Source organism: Triturus cristatus, chromosome 3_2, assembly GCF_964204655.1.
Source record: "Triturus cristatus chromosome 3_2, aTriCri1.1, whole genome shotgun sequence".
Lineage (NCBI taxonomy): Eukaryota > Metazoa > Chordata > Amphibia > Caudata > Salamandridae > Triturus > Triturus cristatus.
In genome coordinates, this window is record NC_140584.1 from 288,410,217 (window position 1) to 288,429,640 (window position 19,424).

Genomic DNA, 19,424 nt, shown 5'->3' on the forward strand with positions numbered 1-19,424 from the left:
AACCTTACCAATTCTAGGTGCTTCCCTTTGGAGTGACTACAGCGCCCAGAGTTTTCACCCAAATGTCTGGCCGTAGTCGCTGCTCATCTCAGAAGACAACAAATTCATGTCTTCCCCTATCTAGACGACTGGTTTATCAATGCCAGCTCTCTCCAGAACTGTCTACAACGCACACAGATCACAGTAGATCTACTTCATCAACTGGGCTTCACCATCAATGCTCCAAAATCTCACCTGCCACCATTACAGATGCAGTCTTACTTAGGAGCCAGTCTAGACACAGTCAAAGTTCTAGCTTCTCCCAATGTAGCCAGAATCCGCAATATTCAGGCTATCATTCTACAGTTTGAACCCAACCAAGCTTTAACAGCCAGTGTGTTCATGCAACTGCTGGGAATGATGATGTCTTGCATCGCAATTGTACCCCATGCAAGGCTTCACATGTGCCCCCTACAAGAGTGCTTTGCATATCAGTGGCATCAGTCACAGGGTCAATTTACCAATCTAGTGTTGGTAAACGGCCGTACCCATCGCTCTCTGCAGAGGTGGAACCCACAAAACGTATCAGCAGGCCGCCTTTCATCGACCCTATTCCACAGATCGTGCTCACAGCAGACGCATCTCTAAAAGGTTGGGGGGCTCATCTCAAGGGTTACACAATACAAGGACTGTGGAGCAACAAGCACAAGACTTTCCACATCAATTACCTAGAGCTTTTAGCAATTGGTCTGAAACTTAAAGCTTTTTAAACTCACCTCATCACCAACACTGTCCTAGTCCGAACAGACAACATGACAACAATGTATTATGTGAAAAAAGGAGGGGGGGGGGGGGACACCCTCTCCCCAACTGTCAACACTTGCTCAAGCCATCTAGAAATGGGCAATCCATCACAAAATGTATCTTCTGGCAGAACATCTCCCAGGAGGAAACAATCAAATTGCCGACTGCCTCAGCAGAAGGAGACAGCAAATCAACGAGTGAGGGGTTTTCTACAAATAAAAGAACATTGCTATTAAAATATGATTTCAAACCGCTATCATGAACTATATACATTCCTACGCAAGCAAATCAATACCATGTATTTGTACAGCGCTTTCCCTCTAAATACAAAACGGAATTGCTACCACTATCTTGCCTGCAAAACCTGCAGACCTACTGATTCAACCTCCTGATTTTAACCTTCTCGTTGATGCGGAATAACACACTGATGTTCACCCCTTCTAATATATCCGCTGCTCTTTCCCATCTGCGCTGTACAAATACATGGTATTGATTTGCTTGCGTAGAAATGTATATAGTTCATGATAGCGGTTTGAAATCATATTTTAATAGCAATGTTCTTTTATTTGTAGAAAACCCCTGAAGAAGGGCTTTTAAGTAGCCCGAAATGCATTGGGTCATACAAGATTTGCAACTGAGGATGTTTTATGTCTTTTGGCGTGCCCGGGAAAAGGCTTGGATTGGCATACCCATGGCATGAGAAGCAGTTAAAGATATAAGTATCTCACATGTGAAAAAATCTAAGGAAATAAAATAATGAATTTGAAAATCTGGATCACATGGACTAATCATTACCAAAAATGTCATTAAAGGAAAAAGTTAAATAAGCGTGGAAACCACGATATAAGCTGTGCGCCGGGTCAAGGGGTGAAACTTCGCTCCATTTTTGTTGATGTTGTTCAGCGCGTGAAACCAGGGCAGTTCACGCAACCCAGGATGCACGCATCAGAGTTAATAGTTTGAAATACTTTTGGAAATACGGAAGCAATTGTTTAAGTAAGGTGTGCACGGCTATTTCAAGTTTAACATTATTTAAATATACCACCAGATTGTGTGAATATTCTTAAAGAAGCAAGAAGGACTACCACTAGAGCTTGCTAAGCAGCAAAATGGAAAAGATTTGTTTGATACTCCAATAACAACAAAATCAATTCTTTAGATGCTTCCATACAAAACATTATCCGTTACATTTAAAGCAAACAGGACTAGTGGATACGTCTCTTTGTTTGCACTTTGCAGCAGTAGCTGCCTACTTGCGAAATAGGCATCATCTAACACTATTCAGAGTTCCAGTAATTAAAGCTTTCATGGAAGGCTTGAAAAGAGTAATATTTCCACGGATTCCTCTTGCCCCAGTGTGGAATCTCAACATTGTTCTCACAAGGCTCATGGGTCCACCTTTTGAACCACTGCACAAGTGCCCTGTGCAATTCCTCTCATGGAAAGTTGCTTTCCTCATTGCTATCACATCACTGAGGAGAGTTGGTGAGCTACAGGCATTAACTTTAGAAGAACCCTTCTTTCAGCTACACAAAGACAGGATAGTTCTCCACACCAACCCTAAATTCCTTCCCAAAGTTGTTTCTGCCTTTCACCTAAACCAATCGGTTGAGTTAGAAGTTTTCTTTCCTCAACCCGATTCTGTAGCGGAACGTGCTCTTCACATGCTTGGCGTTAAAAGAGCTTTACTGTACCACATAGATAGGACAAAAGACTTTCGCCAAAAAAAACAACTGTTTGTTACATTTGCTCCACTTCTCAAAGGCAATCCTATCTCTAAATCTGGTATTGCCAGATGGATTGTTAAATGCATTCAAACATGGTATACTAAAAGAACTTTAACTATTCCCCTAGAGCGCATTCCACTCGCAAAATAGGGGCTTTTGTTGCCTTTTTAGGTAACATTCCGCTAGGTGACATATGTAAGGCAGCTACATGGTCTATACCACACACATTTACCAAACACTATTGCATAGATGTGTTAGCACGTCAACAAGCTAATGAAGGTCAAGCAGTACTTAAAACACTGTTCCAAACAACTGCAACACCTACAGGTTAGCCAGCGCTTTGGGAGTATACTACTTTATAGTCTATGCAAAGCATGTGTATCTACAGCACACATGCCTCGAACGGATAATGTTACTCACCCAGTAAGCATCTGTTGTTGGCGTGTAGAGCAGTAGATTCACATGTGCCCACCCGCCTCCCCGGGTACCTATAGTTGTTGTAGTTCTTCATTATACATTTATGCACATGGACATCTACAGCTCTACATGCCAAGAACAGATGCTTACTGGGTAAGTAACATTATCCTGTCTTGTCTATATTTAGAAAGATAATTGTTTTTCAGTGACCATCTTAAAATGTTTTTTATATCCAGGAAATGTGAAATTATCCTCGCCACAGCTTTGAAAAACAGTTTCTGTGCAAATGTAGCAAGTACTGGGAGAGTCAGATAAATACATTGGAGAACTGGTACCAGGGGTCAGAGTGATGGTTCAGAGACCTGAATAAAGGACACGGCTGCTCTTTACAGGGAATGCCAGGCACATGGTAGGATAGAGGAGAGATGATACAGAAATTGGACTCATGGGCTACAGACTGAGAGAAATATGACCAGGACTGGGATACACAATGCTACAAGGTGAATGATAGATTAGTCAATGAGAGCTGTGCTGGAGATTATGGGGTGCTGGACAGGACAGGGTGACATGGGTATGTTCCTTCATGGAGGGTTGGCTAGTTAAATACTTTTCTTTCCCCGCACAGGGGGAATCTGGACCGCAGGACAACAGACGGACACACAGCTCTGCATTACAGCGTCCTTTACAACCAGCCCAACTGCCTGAAGCTGCTGCTGAAGGGCAAGGCCTCCTTCACTATTGGTAGGTGTCCGCATCACCAGGGGCCTCAGTTGCCGCCACAGGAGGTGTCATATCTTTACTCATAAAGTAAAACTGGAAAGTTAGTACTTGATGTGTTTTTATTAGTAATTGTTACTATAAATGCCATGCTGTGGTAATGTTATGAGGAGGAGTCTATAGGTGGCTTACTTACAGGACAGCCTCAAACATCTTCTGAAAGTGGGTGATTAGATTAGGGATCCATTCCCCATTAAAGGGTTGGCTTGGTTTGTTTAGGACATAACTCCACCAGGATTTGTTTATGCTTCACCATTCCCTTTGGGCTTTATCATCATGTTTTTTGGTTGTGAGTGTAAATGGATTTTCTCATCCCCTCTTTCTTTGAATGATATTTTACTTTCTGAGGTCTCTTATCTTGAACCTCACTTCTACTGTTCGAAAAGCGTTCTATTTTGGACTGGAGACAAATATTGCACTACTCAGCATTGACAGGCATGAGTTTCTTTGCTTTAATCCATGGCCATTGGGACCACCTTGGCTGCCTAAGCCCCTTGTGAAATGTTTTATCAGGAGGATTTCCAGAGCTTTGTTTTATAATTTTATCATGCACAGAATCACCTAAGCTTCTTAAATATATGCATTTCCAATAGAACGTGCCAACACCAAACTGCAAGCTATGGAATGCTGATACTGCTGCAACATCCTTTACAAATTCCTTCCCAAAAACACAAAAACAAACCTCTGATTACAAAATCACTTTTGTAGACGGTGCCTCAAAACAAAATAACAGGATCACAAAACCTATCACACAACCTCTTGACTGGCTCTTGTTAGAGGACCATGAACCTCCTTCATTTGATGCAGAAGCAAACCCATCATGGAGGTCGATCCACTGGGCTGCGTCGTCCTAGTTTGTGGAACTTTGTTCCTCTTTGAAAGCTCAACCAACCTTCCTGCCTGGTTTAAAGAAAACACCTCGAGGCTGCCTCGTTCAAGCCAGTCTTTGACCATCAGTAAAGAACATTGGGCTCGGCCCAAAAGTACTCAACATCTCCCATCAGGCTCACGCTGTTTCCACTGGCGATCTGTACATGTAGGCAGGTGTGGGTGTCCTGCCTATCTTTTCCATCTAATTTCTGTGAATCAAACTATTTTTATAAACAATAATAACTTTGAATTGGTTGAAATCCTTCCTAGTTGGTTTTACAGAAAATAAATAATAAACCAATTTACACATAGGCAGGAATGATTAGAACATAGTGTTCCCTTGGTATTCCACTGAGTAATTTAAACGTGCTATTCCCTCCCTGAGCCAGCTTTCAATGCACTTACAGGTAGTTGTAACATGAAAACCTAAATAAACAGTTTCTGGATGGGAGAGGCACTCAGTTGCTGTTGTCACAATCAATTGTTTAATGAACAAAGTGGCAAATTAGGTTCCCAGTCTCTCTAATGGTCTACTCTGATTAAGTGCTCCATGAAGGTGACTTTATTTGAACAATATCTCAGAATAAGAGTATCATATACATCGAATCATCAGCCAGTGTGTTTTGTTTCTTTTCCAGACATACTTTAAGGCTGAGCAATCACATAAATAATTAATGCCATCCAAAAATTACACATTATAAGGTGAAATTAATCTTCTCTAAAAGTCACATTTGAAAACCTAACTCAACTTAAAACCTTCTTAAACTATTGCCCAAGTAGTCAAAACAACACTACATGTGTCAACCACAACATAAAAATGAATATTTTGAAAAATAAAAGTTAAATGAAAGTTGTGCACAAAATTGTGCTTATGGATTTTATATTGTTGAGATCCTGATATTGCAGCAGAGGAAAACTTCAAAGATCCTTATGTGCTCTCATATAATGGGTGAAATTCCCAGCCCATGTATAATCTGATTCTATCTCATGTCAGATAGCTATATAATGTTTAAAATGTCATTGAATAGTTATAGCCCTTACCTAAGACATTTAACATGCATAATCGTCTTCATTGGACGTCTCTGATTCGACCAACCGTATGTTGAAAATTAATTTTATTCTGTCAGAGTTCAAGGTCAGCCAAACATATTTTAAACGCAAACTGCGTTCATTTGACAGAGTTCATAGTGGCTGTGTCCCCAAATCACAGTTACCTGGAGCCTAGAAGTGTACAAAGGGTCATGTGGTGACAGTTGTCTGGGTCTAGGCATGCACTTCAGTGCCCCATACTTTTCAACAATCGCATCCCAAGCTGGACTCATTCATTAGGCTAGTCCATTGACAGAAGGTAGTAAAACTTGTTCGAAGGGAAAAAAGTTCTAGAAATTCAAAAAAGTTCATAGTATGGATATGTTCACAGATTTTATTTGCCCATAAATTAGGTGGGTCTAAAGCATGGATTGTAACACCTCTCACTCTAGTACAGTATTATTCCAATATAAGCCTTCTCGTTAAACTGACCCATTGGCAAAATATTTTACAGCCTGGTATTTACCTGGGTGTTTAAAGACTGTTTCAAATAAACTTGGTGACCGACATTACCATCAGTATCCAAATGAGACTTGTGCCTCTCCAATGGATGTTCAACACTGGTTAGTAGCATGTGAGCCCAAAAAAACAAGATTACACCAGACTAAAAAGTAGTAATAGTAGAAAGTAATTTTGAGAGTAAGTCCGCATCAAATTAGATGTGCCATCTTCAGTATTAATAGTAGCGTGTGTGTGCCCCCAAGGAGAATGTTCCAGATGGAGAAGATTCTCCAGATAGGCCAAGGCTAGACAAACCTGGAAAACAATATGAGGACAATCATATTATTTGCAGACTTGCATGTTTCATCTCAATATGCCAAAACAAGTATACTAGGGAAGGTTATCGGCATCGGCCAAGGCTAGTCAACTCAGAAAACACAGAATTTTGAGACTGCTCATATTACTTATATACTTACATAAATGTTCTTAGTATCTCACGACTATCATAGGTATTGGGAAAACTACAAATAAATACCAAAGTTACGTAGGATATTGTCATTAGAGACTTAAAGAACATGTGCTGTGCCTACTAATAGCTTGGGATTCTCCCACACATGGACAATTGGCATTACGAAAGGGTGCCATCTATGTTTTCTGTATGGTGTCGGGAAATCACCCGCTAAGAACGAAAATTATATGAATGACAACTAAAATGCTAAGTATCTAAGCCATGCTGCTGTGGAAATCAGATAATGGAATAAAAATGATTCTATCATATGCGGAGAAAGACAAAAAATAGAGAAGACAGAAAAACTATTCCAGAAGCCTTGTTAGATATTCTTATTACCATTAAGCATCAGAAGAGAATAGTTCTAATGAACGTGCAACAGTCTACTTTTTGGCGGTATGTACACCAATAGCTTATTTTAGGCAAGATTTTATTTAGGCCACAGAGTCTGAATTCAGCAAATGGCACTCGCTGGGTTTCACTATCAACATGCCCAAGTCACACCTGACTTCCTCTCAGACGCGCACTTTCCTAAGGGCAGTTCTGGACAAAGTGTTGTTTTGGGTTTATCCTCCCCAGTGATGAGTCCAGGATATTCAGGCTAAGATACCGCTGTTTTGTCCTTTATCCTGGGATTTGGTGAGACTGACTCTGAAGCTTCTGGGCCTCATGGCCTCCGGCGTCCTGCTAGTGACACATGCCAGATGGCATGTGTAGGCTCTTCAATGAGACCTGAAGTTTCAGTGGGCGTGGCATCAGGGGAATCTCTCTGACATGGCCAAAATCTTGTAGGGAACTGCAAAAGATATGCAGTGGTGGTTAAGAAACTGCGATTAAGTCAGAGGCAGACCCCTCTCTCTCCCCCAACTAGATCGGACAGTAGTGATAGATGTGTCACACCTGGGATGGGACGGCCATCTAGGAGAGGTGGAGATCAGAGGATTCCTGTGTCGGCAGAATCCAGATTTCACATCAACATGATGGAGCTCCGAGTGATCCGACTGGCATTGAAAGGCTTTCTACCCTCCATCAAGGGAAAGCTAGTGCAGATGTTCACAGACAGCACCGCCTCCATGTGGTACTGCAACAAAACGGGCTGGGTGGAGTCATGGACACTTTGTCGAGAGGCTCTGTGCCTTTGGACATAGCTGGAACAGCATGGCATATCCATGGTGGTTCAACTCATGGCGGGCTCTCTGAACGCCAGGACAGATTAACACAGCCGTCAATGCCTTGCAGGTCATGAATAGCATCTCCACCCAGAGGCGCAGGTGTCTTTCAGCAGTAGGGAGAGCCTTGGTTAGATTTTGCCTCTGCCGAGAATCCACAATGTCACCAGTTTTGCTGCTAGAGGTTCCAAGGTGGCTCTCGCTCAGAAACGCTTTTAATCTAGAGTGGAGCTCAGGCCTTTTCTACGCTTTTTTTGGTCAAGCCTGTAGCAGCGTGCATGTGCTGCTCTGCAAGACTTTATGTAAGGGCTTCTGGAAGCTCACCACACGCTCGTGTGTGTGTGTCTTTTTTGTGTCATAGGCTATTGGGCTTTGCGTGCATCTTTCTAAGAAAGACAGCATGCAATTGGGCAAAGGCGGGCACATGCCCTGCCTTTGTCCCGCCCATGGCCTATTGCTGGCGGTTACCCGCACAGGCCACATCTGTTTTCAATTATCGCGCACAGATGCGTGCGCGATAATGCAAAACAGATGTCTCACTCACTCGCGTGCCTGTCTGTTGTTTGGTCCGGGCATGGAGACTGCATGAACCGTCCGAAGGCGCTTAGGGCACCGCTTGCTGTTTCTACAAGATTTGCAAAAATATAGTGACCCGAAGACGGAAATGGAATAGTACGCTCTTGTTCCCAAGCGCCCTTTGTTGTTGCAGTTGTCCCTCGTGCAGTCCCATTGCCCCTTCTTCCCTCCCTCCTTACAACACAAACGCATGTTTATGTGCTCAGACTAAACCCTCCCCACCGCTAAAAATATATACCCCTCTGCACTGTCGCAGTTTTCAGACTGGAAATGATTAGCACATAAAGTACTAAGCATTTTGGGGCAAATATGTACAAGTACCACTCTGCCATTAAAAGCAGCAGAATAACTGGAGCACGGTCTCAAGTGATGTTATCTTGGCTGTTTTCCTGCCTCTTCTCCGCCCCCACCTGTTATTTTTCTCGGCGAAGCCAAAATACAAAATTCGTGCATGTGTTTAACATTGGTAGACTAATATTGGTTTACGATCCACTTTGGCTGCCTTTTCGTTAACACGGTTTCGATGTTTGCTTTGCCGTGCTGTGAACCGCCCTTTGTGCTATTGAACCACATGCCTGGTTTTTTGTTTATACAGAACAACTTTTAAGTTTGATAGGACTTACAAGCACGTGTAATAATCAGGAAAGTGAAACTGAAATTCTCCGCATGCTTGGTTCCATTGGCTGTAAAACAGGGGCTTTTAGCATGGGGCTCTTTCAACAACAAGTTAAAGAGAGGAGGTTTGTCCCACGGTACTGGAAGATTCTGACCAGTTACATTATTGGCGTTACATCTGTAGTAACTGATATACTTGGCGTGAATGGGAGGAAAACCCGTTTGCATGTGATCAGCTGATGAAACGTGTGCCGTCGAAGGGCGACGCAGCAGCAGATTTAAACAAGGCTCTGCCGCTAAAGGTGGCGTCTCAGATAAACGTATCTTGGCAGAGACGTTCGGTGTTCTGAACAGTGCTGACCCGGAAGTTGATCCAGCATTTACAACCGAGGTCTTTGTAATAATTATTCAGCCTTGGCCACGATATCATACCTCACTTTCTACAGAAATAGTTCCAGAGTAATCGGACCACCTCAATGTAGTGAGTCATGCATTACTTACTTCAAATTGGATGCCCGAGAAGGTTTTAAATGCTGAAATGTATCTTTTTAAAACCGTGAAATGTCATTAAACAAGCCTTGGCATAGCCAATAGGTCTCGCCTTTAGGACCTTATAAGTGTTTAGCCATGCAACAGTTGATGTTGTTGCACCAAGGATATTGTGCTGCATAACTAAATACTTATAAGGTCCCAAAAGCGAGACCTATTGGCTATGCCAATGCTTGTTACCCATACCCCCTGGCCAGAGTTCTCAAGAAGATCATGTACGACCGGGCCCATGTTATCCTTGTGGCTCCGGACTGGGCACGGAGAGTCTGGTATACCAAACTACTGAGCATGGCCTTCGACCCTGCGATCAGGCTGCCCCTTCGGGAAGATCTTCTGTTAAAACAGCACAGGAGGGTTCTCCATCCAAACCTGTCCACTCTCCACTTTCTTTCGTAGAGATTGAGCGGTGGCAGTTGTCTGCTTTCGACCTTCCTCCCGATATCTGTCACGTTATTCTGGCAGCCAGGCTTCGCACAAGGGCCTCTTTTCTGCCAAAAGTGATCACCCCATTTCATATAGACAAATCAATCACCTTGCCTACCTTTTTCACTCCTCCACTTTCCTTTAAAGAAGAGCGACTCCTCCGTCTGAAGCCAAAAAGAGCATTGTCGTACTACCTTGACATACCTGACCGCACATGAGAGTTCCTGGTGGATGACCAACTCTTTGGGGTATGTTTGTCCAAAGAAAGGTCGAGTTGTACACAACAGTAGTCAGTGATGATCTTCATGGCTCTGCGATTCTGGTATGGAAAGTCTTGAAAAGTAAATGACGTTAGCGTGCCTGGGTAGCGCATATATAGGCACCACCATGTCACTTCTGGTGCCAACTATGCATGCGGAGCAGATCGACGCCACCTACCACCATTCAGGGGTACGGCTCACGATAAATCTTACCGGATCCAGTCTGACGCCTGTAAAATTCAAAGGTAAGGAATCTGTGGCTAGATAAATGGCCGAATTTAGTTCTTGGCATATGGGTTAGACCGTCACAACGATGATGTTATGCCATCCGCCAAAATATAATAGGATATAATGGGATTTATATTTCGGCGGATGGGAAATCCGTCAGTAACCTGTCCACCAAGATTTAAATCCAGCCCATAGGCTCTACTAGATAAGGCGTTACTGAAGGTAAGTAAATTGTTCAAGATGAAGCCATTCACAAAGGCAATTCACCACATATGGGATAATGATGAGCTATTGCTAGGCACACCAACTTTTCATTAAGTCTCTCCTGAAAATCACTTATGCAACTTTATTTGCTTGTGATATTATCAATATCTATTATTGAGCTGTGATATTGAGATGCAATGTGCAAATCTATCTGTCATATTATCTAAATACTGTTTTATGGCTATTATAGATGAATAGTTCTCCTTTGTCTCCTGAGGATATTGCTGATCTATATTTTAGTTTATCAGAAGTTGTATTTGACACATAGGTTAATACTGGGCTACGCAATGCAATGCCAATGGGTCCATATAATGATATGGTCTAGATTGGCATAATAGTGTTATATATTTAAAATACATTTGAGTATATTCTAATATTGAAATACATGCAACCACAGTGATATGGACCCACCTAAGTGATGGGGAGATAACGTTTTTTAACATATTCATATAATAAGCATTCTTGTATTTCTTATACTTCGTTACCTTTGCATAACATTTACTGCCCTCTGTCAATGGACTAGCCTAATGAATTAGTCTAGATTGTTGTGAGATTGTTGAAATGCATCGGGCACTGAAGCACTTCTTGAGACCCAGACAATTGTCACCACACGATCCTTTGTACATTTCTATGATCTAGATAACTGGAATGTGTGGACAAGCCTGCCATGGACTCTGCCGACGTTTGAATACTGTTCATGTTTATATATGGTTGGCCTACTTTGAACTCACCTGACTGAATGTAATTTTTATTTAACATGCAGTTGGTCTACTTAAGAGAGATCCATTGAAGACAATTATGCATGTGAAGTGTCTTGGGTAAGGGTTACACAGTCTTCTATATTACTATTCAAGGCTATTGTAAACATTATATATCTATGCTGATATGAGAGGCAAGCAGATATACATAGATTATAATTTCAGCCTATGAGGAAAATAGAGCACATGAGGATCTCATACTTATTTTAACCTATCCTCTGCTATAACTTGAGGATCTTAACAGTCCATATGAATAGGACTTCACAGTTTTGTGCTCAGCTTTCTTGTACAAAATGTACATTTATATGTGGTGGGCACAAACATTGTAGCTTTTACTATTTGAATAGTAGTCTAACAAGGATTTAAGAAGAGCTAGGTTTGCAAATATTACTTTTATGGAAATTAGTTTAATGTCATTTTATTTTATCGTATATATGTGCAATTTTAGATGGCTTCAATAAAATCTTTATGTAATTTTAGAGCCATGAAGAAGTCCAGGGATGGGAACAAAGTGTACGATGCTTTTTTTCTGAAAAGAAATAATATTAATCTGTTTTCCTACAAGTGCTCTTCTGCTGCCTTCAAAGCTAAGAACACGAGATGTCTTCTGTGGGACGATCCTGCTTCATTCCGCATTGTTGTCCAGTTGAACTAGATTGCCCACTCTTTTCATATCCAAGATAGATATTCTGAATATTTGTTTGTGATACATGTGCATATAAAGACTCGCCATGAGATTCGTTAACATAGTCCGCTCTTATACAGAAACTCTGGCATGGATTCACTCCACTCAACGTGCATAGTGTACCCCCTTGAAATAGAATAACAGCAAGAGACAGATTTATAATTTCCACACCTCTTATTTGCCAGTTCACAAAAACACTGCTGTAATAACCTCTTCTGGGTTCGTGCCTGGTTGCCTGGAAAGGGATCTTGGCTTTATCCAGAAATTGTGGGGTCATTTTGGCCAAGCAGCTTACCCTGCACCTTATATTAAGAGTATATCCCTACAGGAGAATTGGATATCTGGTGATGTGTATGCTTCCAAGTTGTAAAATCTCTTCTCCACAAGAAAATAAAATATTCAGTCAACAATCTCTCTTCCTTTGCCCTGGGATTCACTGAATATTTTCTTATTGCTTGAACACATGAAGCAAATATCTGATTTACAAATTCATGCTCATGTCTTACTTGAGTTCCTCTTTATCCAACTCGCACCTCTCTTCACTTTCTGTTGTGTTATTGGACCATAAGGTGATGCTCCTTTAAGGCCCAGTTTGGTGTCATAAGGCAGTCGGTGGTTACTGGGCACTATTCTGTGTGAGTACTGTAGTTTACCACTGGTGTCCCAAGCCCGCAATACTGGTGCTTTCAAGTTGGATAGCCAACTTACTCCCAACAGTCACTTGCCTTTCTCGGGGCAGTGAGGACAAGTATTGAATGGTTAACTCGAGTAGGAAAACGGAGTTAGAATCTCTGATTCAATAGAACACAGTAAATCTCAATATTCTGAATGCCCAGTTATACTTTATAGAAAGAAAGGGAGATTTTACCAGGGTAGTAAACAGAGGTGGTTAAGTGCGGGCATCTTCTTGGTGAGATACAACCCTTAACGTTTTTATAGCATGCTGAACTAGGTGCCAGATTTCTGTATACATTTGCGCTATGTTCATTATTATCCTAGCGGTCTTGGTTGAGCTGCAGGGTCCTGGTTCTGGAGATAACTTAACTCTCACAAATATGTGGGCAAAGAGTACAGATGTGGAGACTCTGGACACAACTCTAGTCTTTGGGTACCACATTGCTAAAAATGGCTGCAATAAAAGATGCTACCCCTAAAAGTAGTTCTGTGTGAAATAAAATGTGTCACCCCAAATATACAGAAACCCGCAAACCATACAACTAGGATGCCACCCACCATAGTCATAGGTCCTCCAGAGGGGATTCATGTTTGGTGAACCAGTGGCCATATACCTGTGTCAATTTAAGGGCACTTGAGTCCAAGAACCATTAAAGGGCTGAGCTGGTCTCTGTGCTTTTGAGTAAAACTAATGGTTATTGAGAGGCAGCTCACCCTACTAAGTCCTTAATCCATTGGGAGCCTGTATGTTGGAACTTACTGGTCGCGGTTAAAATGTATTGGTGACTGGGGCAAATGGGACCAGGTGCATTCACTGCAGGCACCACATCGATATCCACTGAGAACTGCTCAGTTATTGAAGAGCTCTGTTACTTCCTCGCTAGGTTTGTTGTATACATATACCTCTATATAAAATATAATATAAGCTTGGATAATATAAGCTTCTTTGTCACTCCTAGAAGGTCTGCAGACAGAATATTGAGTTGGAAATGTCGCCGTAAACAAATATTGAGTTGGCAATATCGTGACACAGAAATATCAACAACAAGAATATTGTGGTCAAGAATATCGAATTTAAGGTAAGGAATATCGTTTTCAAAAATATAGAAGTCATTAACATCGTTTGCAAAAATATGGTTTATAATATACATTTTTTTATTAGTGTTATGTATTTTAGATTATATATTTTTTTGTATAAGTATTGTTTATGTATTTTAATTTGTGTTACATTTTTAGTAGTTATCAATTTTATTTTAATTACATTTTGTGTTTTTTAGTGCAGTAGCAAGTTGTGGGTTTATAGGGGAAAAGGATGGGAAGTAATTTAATTATAAATTAATTTTTGGTTTATTCATATTTATTTAAGATTTTATTGTGTTAAGTAATTTGTAAACTTTTAATTGATTGTTAATATTGTTTTTTAATTATGGTAATTGTGTATTTCTTTTTAGGTGCGTGTTGTGAGGTTTATAGGGGTAATGGGTGGGAAGTAATTTATTTTTAACTAATAATTAGTTCGTAATTATTTGATTGTAAATTAATTATTGAAATTGTGTAATTACCTTAAGGTGCGGGTAGTGAGGTTTATAGGGGTAAAGGGTGGGAAGTAATTTTTTAATTAATAATTAATTGTTAATAATTAATTGAAAATTAAATATGGAAATTGGGTAATTATTTAGGTATGAGTTCTGGGGTTTATAGGGGTTAAGGGTTGGAAATAATTTGTTTAATTATTTATTGATCATTAAAAAAATTAATTAATTGATATTTAATTAGGGTAATTGTTTAACTTTTTTGTGTTGGTTTTACTTTTATGGGATAAAGGGTGGGTAGTAAATACATTTTTCTTCCTTGATAATTAGTTGTTAAATACTATTAGTTTTTAAATTCAAACTAAGTTTTAATTGTGTGATTATTTATTTTTAGTTTCATTTTAGCTGTGGGTTGTGAGTATTATAGGGGTAAAGTGTGGGAAGTCCATGGATTTTTATGAGTTAATTTATTTTAAAATTAATAATATTTCTTTAATTGGTAATTAAATATGTTAATTATGGAAGTATTTTTTTTGTAAATTCAAATTTGGGTTTGTGAATTGTGTGGTGTTATTGGGTAGGAAATAAAAAAAAATTACATTTATGTAATCTTTTTGTTAAAAAAAACATTTTCTAATCGAATAGTTGTTTGAAAATTATTTTTTCTTTTGTTTAATATATTTGTAGGTAATTTTCTAATGTTTCCAAAACACTGGGAGAGCTACGAGATATTACTACAAAGGCCGAGCTAAACGATAGAATTAAGGAATTGCATGAAGAACTATTTTGTAATATTAGAACTTTTTTCCTAAAACCAGTTAGTGGCATGAATAAGCAGAAGACTAAAGACGCCAAATCGTATAATAAGAAGTGTAGGGCAACCTATAAATCATTGGCAGCTGCTATTAAACAAAACAATTGTGGTCTAGTTAAGCTTGCCCGGAAGAAATATAAATCAGTAATGTACCAAGCAAAAAAGGACTGGGATGAGCAGAAATGGGCAGTCCTTTATGAGGCAAGGAAAGGGAGGAACCTACAGTCCTTTTGGGAACAGGTAAAATGGGGGAGAGGGGACAAACACCCGTGCCCCATAACCATGTAGCACCAGAGGCATGGGTCTGCCATTATGCATCACAATTTGCCCTAGGGGTAGAGGGTGAGAACGAGGATGGTGGTAGAGCTCCTGGCTCTGATGGCATACCGGCCAACTTGTTTCAAAATGACAGGGTACTTTGGCTAGTGTATATACTTATACTAGCGAACGCAATATCCAGTGGTGCACCGATTCCCACATCCTGGAAAGGTGCCGAGATTCTGCTGATATATAAAAAAGGCAATCGTTCCTGCCCAGGCAATTATCGACCAATCAGTCTTATAGATGAAAAACCATAGGTTTCAGGGACGTTATAGTTAGTTGGACATTTGACTCATATAAAACCAGAGAAATTTGCCCGTTATAATTAGTTGAGCTAACTATAACTCGCGCGTCCGCAATGCACTGGTGATGACTTCACATATTAATCACTCATGACATGGTCAGTGACATCACTGATATCTCAAATGACATCACTGATGACATCATCCAGTGAATGTGTGTTTCTGTAAAGTGTAAATATTTTTCATATATATCTATGCCAAGGTGTATTGAAGAAAGAGTGAATTTACAAGTCCCTGAATGGATTATTTAGTAGGTGTGTGCCTGACTGTATAACTGAGTGATTGAACATGTTACTGAATGTATGGGTTAGTGACTAAACTGTGTGAAAGTCTGTATTAGTGTCTCAGTTGGTGTATAAGTGGCTGCATGGGTTGGTGAGTAGCTACATGAGTGTCTATATGGGTTATTGATTTGTTGTCTGAGTATCTGTATGAGTGCCTGAGTATCTGTGTGGGTGGGTGGGGGGTGTGTGACTGTGCATACATGTCTGAGTGGGTGAGTCACTGGTTGTATGGATTCAAAAGTACATCTGGGAAGGGCTGTGTGGGTGAGTTAGTGTGTGTATGGGTGTGTTGGGGAGTGAATGAATGTCTCACTGGTATATGTGTGAGTAACTACATATGTTTTAAGGCAGTATATGTGAGTGTTGGAGTATATAAATGACTATACGTGAGAGTAAGTTATTTGAAGGAGTGGGTGTATAAAAGTGTCTGCTTGTATCAGTGATTGTATAAGACAGTAAGTATGTGTTAGTATCTGCATAAATAAGTGATGTGGTGTGTGTATAACTAACACAGTTGGTGTGTATAACTGTATACATGAGTAAATGGGTATGTGATTGATTCTTTGCATGACTGACTAGGTGTGTGAGTAACTCTATGGATGAGTGGCGGACTGTGACTGTATGTATAGGTGTATGAGTGCATATTATAGTACTGTAAATGTTGTAGACTTGTAAAGCGCACAGCTGCCCCAGCAACGGGGCGTCCCGGCACTGTAGACCGCTGAGGAACCCGTCCTGGCTATCCCTGTGAGATGGTCCCTTTCTGGGTATCTCCAAGGTGAAACCAGGCATCCCTGGCGTCTGTGGGGGGCCGTTGTAGAGATGAGGCAAGCTTAATGCCCAGAGTTGCCGAGTGTGTTCCTGGTTAGAGTAGGTACCGAGGCGAGAATTATCGAGTCCGTTTTGACCCTGGTCCACGACACTGCCGCGTCGGGAATTGAACCCTGGCCGATTCTCTGCTTACGGGTCTGCCGCCTCTAACCAGTGAGCCACACCTCTCCACTACCTCCTCTAACCAGTGAGCCACACCTCTCCACATTGTACTGTACTGTATTGATGAGTAACTGCATGTATAAGTGAGTGGATGTGAGTGTAGACCTAGGAAATAGTGGGTGGTATGTAGTATCTGGCATTGTTGTGTGTGTATGGTTTCAAAAATATTAGTCTGTATTTTAAAGTGCGTGTATCAAAGTTTATATTAGGCCATCAGTATGTGCATCAGATTATCAGGTGAATGATGTCATCAGTGATGTCACTGACCTTGTCATGAGGGATGCAATATGTGACGTCATCACCAGTGCATTGCGGGCGCGCGAGTTATAGTTAGCTCAACTAACTATAACGGGCGAATTTCTCTGGTTTTATATGAGTCAAATGTCCAACTAACTATAACGTCCCTGAAACCTATGGTTTTTTTCGGTGAATTTCTAAGGTTTTTTGAATGCTAATTCCTAACTATAACGTCTGTAAAACCTATGGTTTTTTCAGTGAATTTCAAGGTTTTTTTTAAATGTTAATTTCATATTTTAATATATATAAAACCTATATTTTTTCTATTTTTTTTGTAATATTTTGGAACTCTATTATTCTTTTTTGTTTTTAATTTGAAAAATATGTAATGTTTTATATCTTCAAAAAAAGTATGTATATCTTTTTTTGTTGTTGAGAAAACTGAAGTCCCGTCCCGTTAGTGTACCAAGCTCCATCAGCACGCGAATCCTATCCGTCATATTGCTAAACTCGTAAAGGATGCGCATTTCGTATCCGACGGGTTCGTTGCACCGCGTCCCGCGTAACATCATATACGTAAGTGGTCGCGCCAGCTGCTACTTTGGTATGCAACGGGTATGCAGTACCAAGCCGCGCCTTACGTCATGTACATATGGGGTCATGCCCACTGCATGTTGCGTATGCGATGAGTGCACGCTGCCAGGCCCTGTGTTACGTCATAGACGTATGGTGTCGCGCCGGGAACGCAATTCCCTCTTTTTTTTTTTCGGCTCAAAACTAGATCTAAATAAGTTTAAAGTGTATATGAGAACAAGCGATAATCTAAAATATTTTAAACATTTATATATTTCTAACTGTAATAAACTTATATTATGGTAATATTTTCTCAAAATCACGTCGGGTGCGGACTCCTTGCGCGCTCGCTGCGCGATTGCCATGTGACCTTAAAGAAAAGCATTTGATTGGTTCATAACATTTCCCATTGTAACAGTTAGAGGACCCCACCCATTTTCGCCATTCTTTCCACAGCGTTTGATGAGAGACTCCTCTTCTGCTTACAGAGCTTTTTTGAAAACTTTTTGCTATGTACACATATCTGACAGTACACACAACATGCAACCACCATCTTCATCAATATTCATGCTCTGTAAAGCAGCCTTCCACGTGTGATAGCCATGCATCTAAAAGCTACATAACAGAACTTTTCCCCACTGCCAGAGGTAACATGGTGGCATACGCTGTCCACAGCACAATGTAATGTGGTACGGCCCAGGGGCAGTATCATGCATACATAATGAACACACAGACACCGATCGATAGTGGAAGTGGGTACGGGCATGTGCGCTCGACTCCTTTTTATTACCAAGGTCAAATATCCAGTGACGTCTGTGCTGGATGCGTGTGGGGTGAGTGTGAATCAGCCCTCAAGGAATGGTTGCTGCTAGCATCAACTACAACAGTAATCATTGGATCACACACAGAGATTCAATAATAAAAGGGTCAATAGTTTATGCTGCAGTAAGGTAGGGACACTAGATGTGAAATAATACAGAAAAGATTCTATCGTAAAAAAACAACCATAACTTGTGGTATACTAAGATACAGGCAGTAGATCTGAAATAATTTACAAAAAGATTGTATCATAAAGGGTCCATCAGGTCTAGTGCACTTCGATAGCCACATCAAAAGCATTCAGCATGTGCACAGCCAGCGATGCTGCGGGCGGGCCATACTAGGAGCAATGTCTGTTGCCTACAACACTACATCATCTGCAATAGCGACTCGATCTGAATTGTAAACACTGCTGTCTGCCGTGTAGGCCAGAGAACGGTCAGCAAGGGCCCACAGCCACATGGCGTTGACTTGAGCTGTCCTGTTTGCCGTTACCGAAGCAACAAAAACCGTGTGCGGACCCTGTGATGATGCGTATGCGTGGGGCGGACAGAGCACACTGGAGCAATGTCTGTTGCCTACAACACTACATCATCTGCAATAGCGACTCGATCAGAATTGTAAACACTGCTGTCTGCAGTGTAGACCAGAGAGTGGTCAGCAAGGGCCCACAGCCACGTGGCGTTGACTTGAGCTGCCCAGTTTGCCGTACGCGAAGCAACAAAAACCGTGTGC

The 19,424-nt window shown here is 40.9% G+C and overlaps 1 protein-coding gene across 2 annotated transcripts in view; it reads left to right on the plus strand.

Moving 5' to 3' along the window:
- ASAP3 (ArfGAP with SH3 domain, ankyrin repeat and PH domain 3) overlaps positions 1-19,424 on the plus strand; it is a 360,613-nt gene that overhangs the window by 253,209 nt on the left and 87,980 nt on the right. For both annotated transcript variants that reach the window (XM_085647656.1, XM_085647657.1), the window contains one exon: positions 3,553-3,668. In XM_085647656.1, coding sequence (XP_085503782.1) covers positions 3,553-3,668 — 116 coding nt within the window. The remainder of the gene's footprint in view (positions 1-3,552; positions 3,669-19,424) is intronic.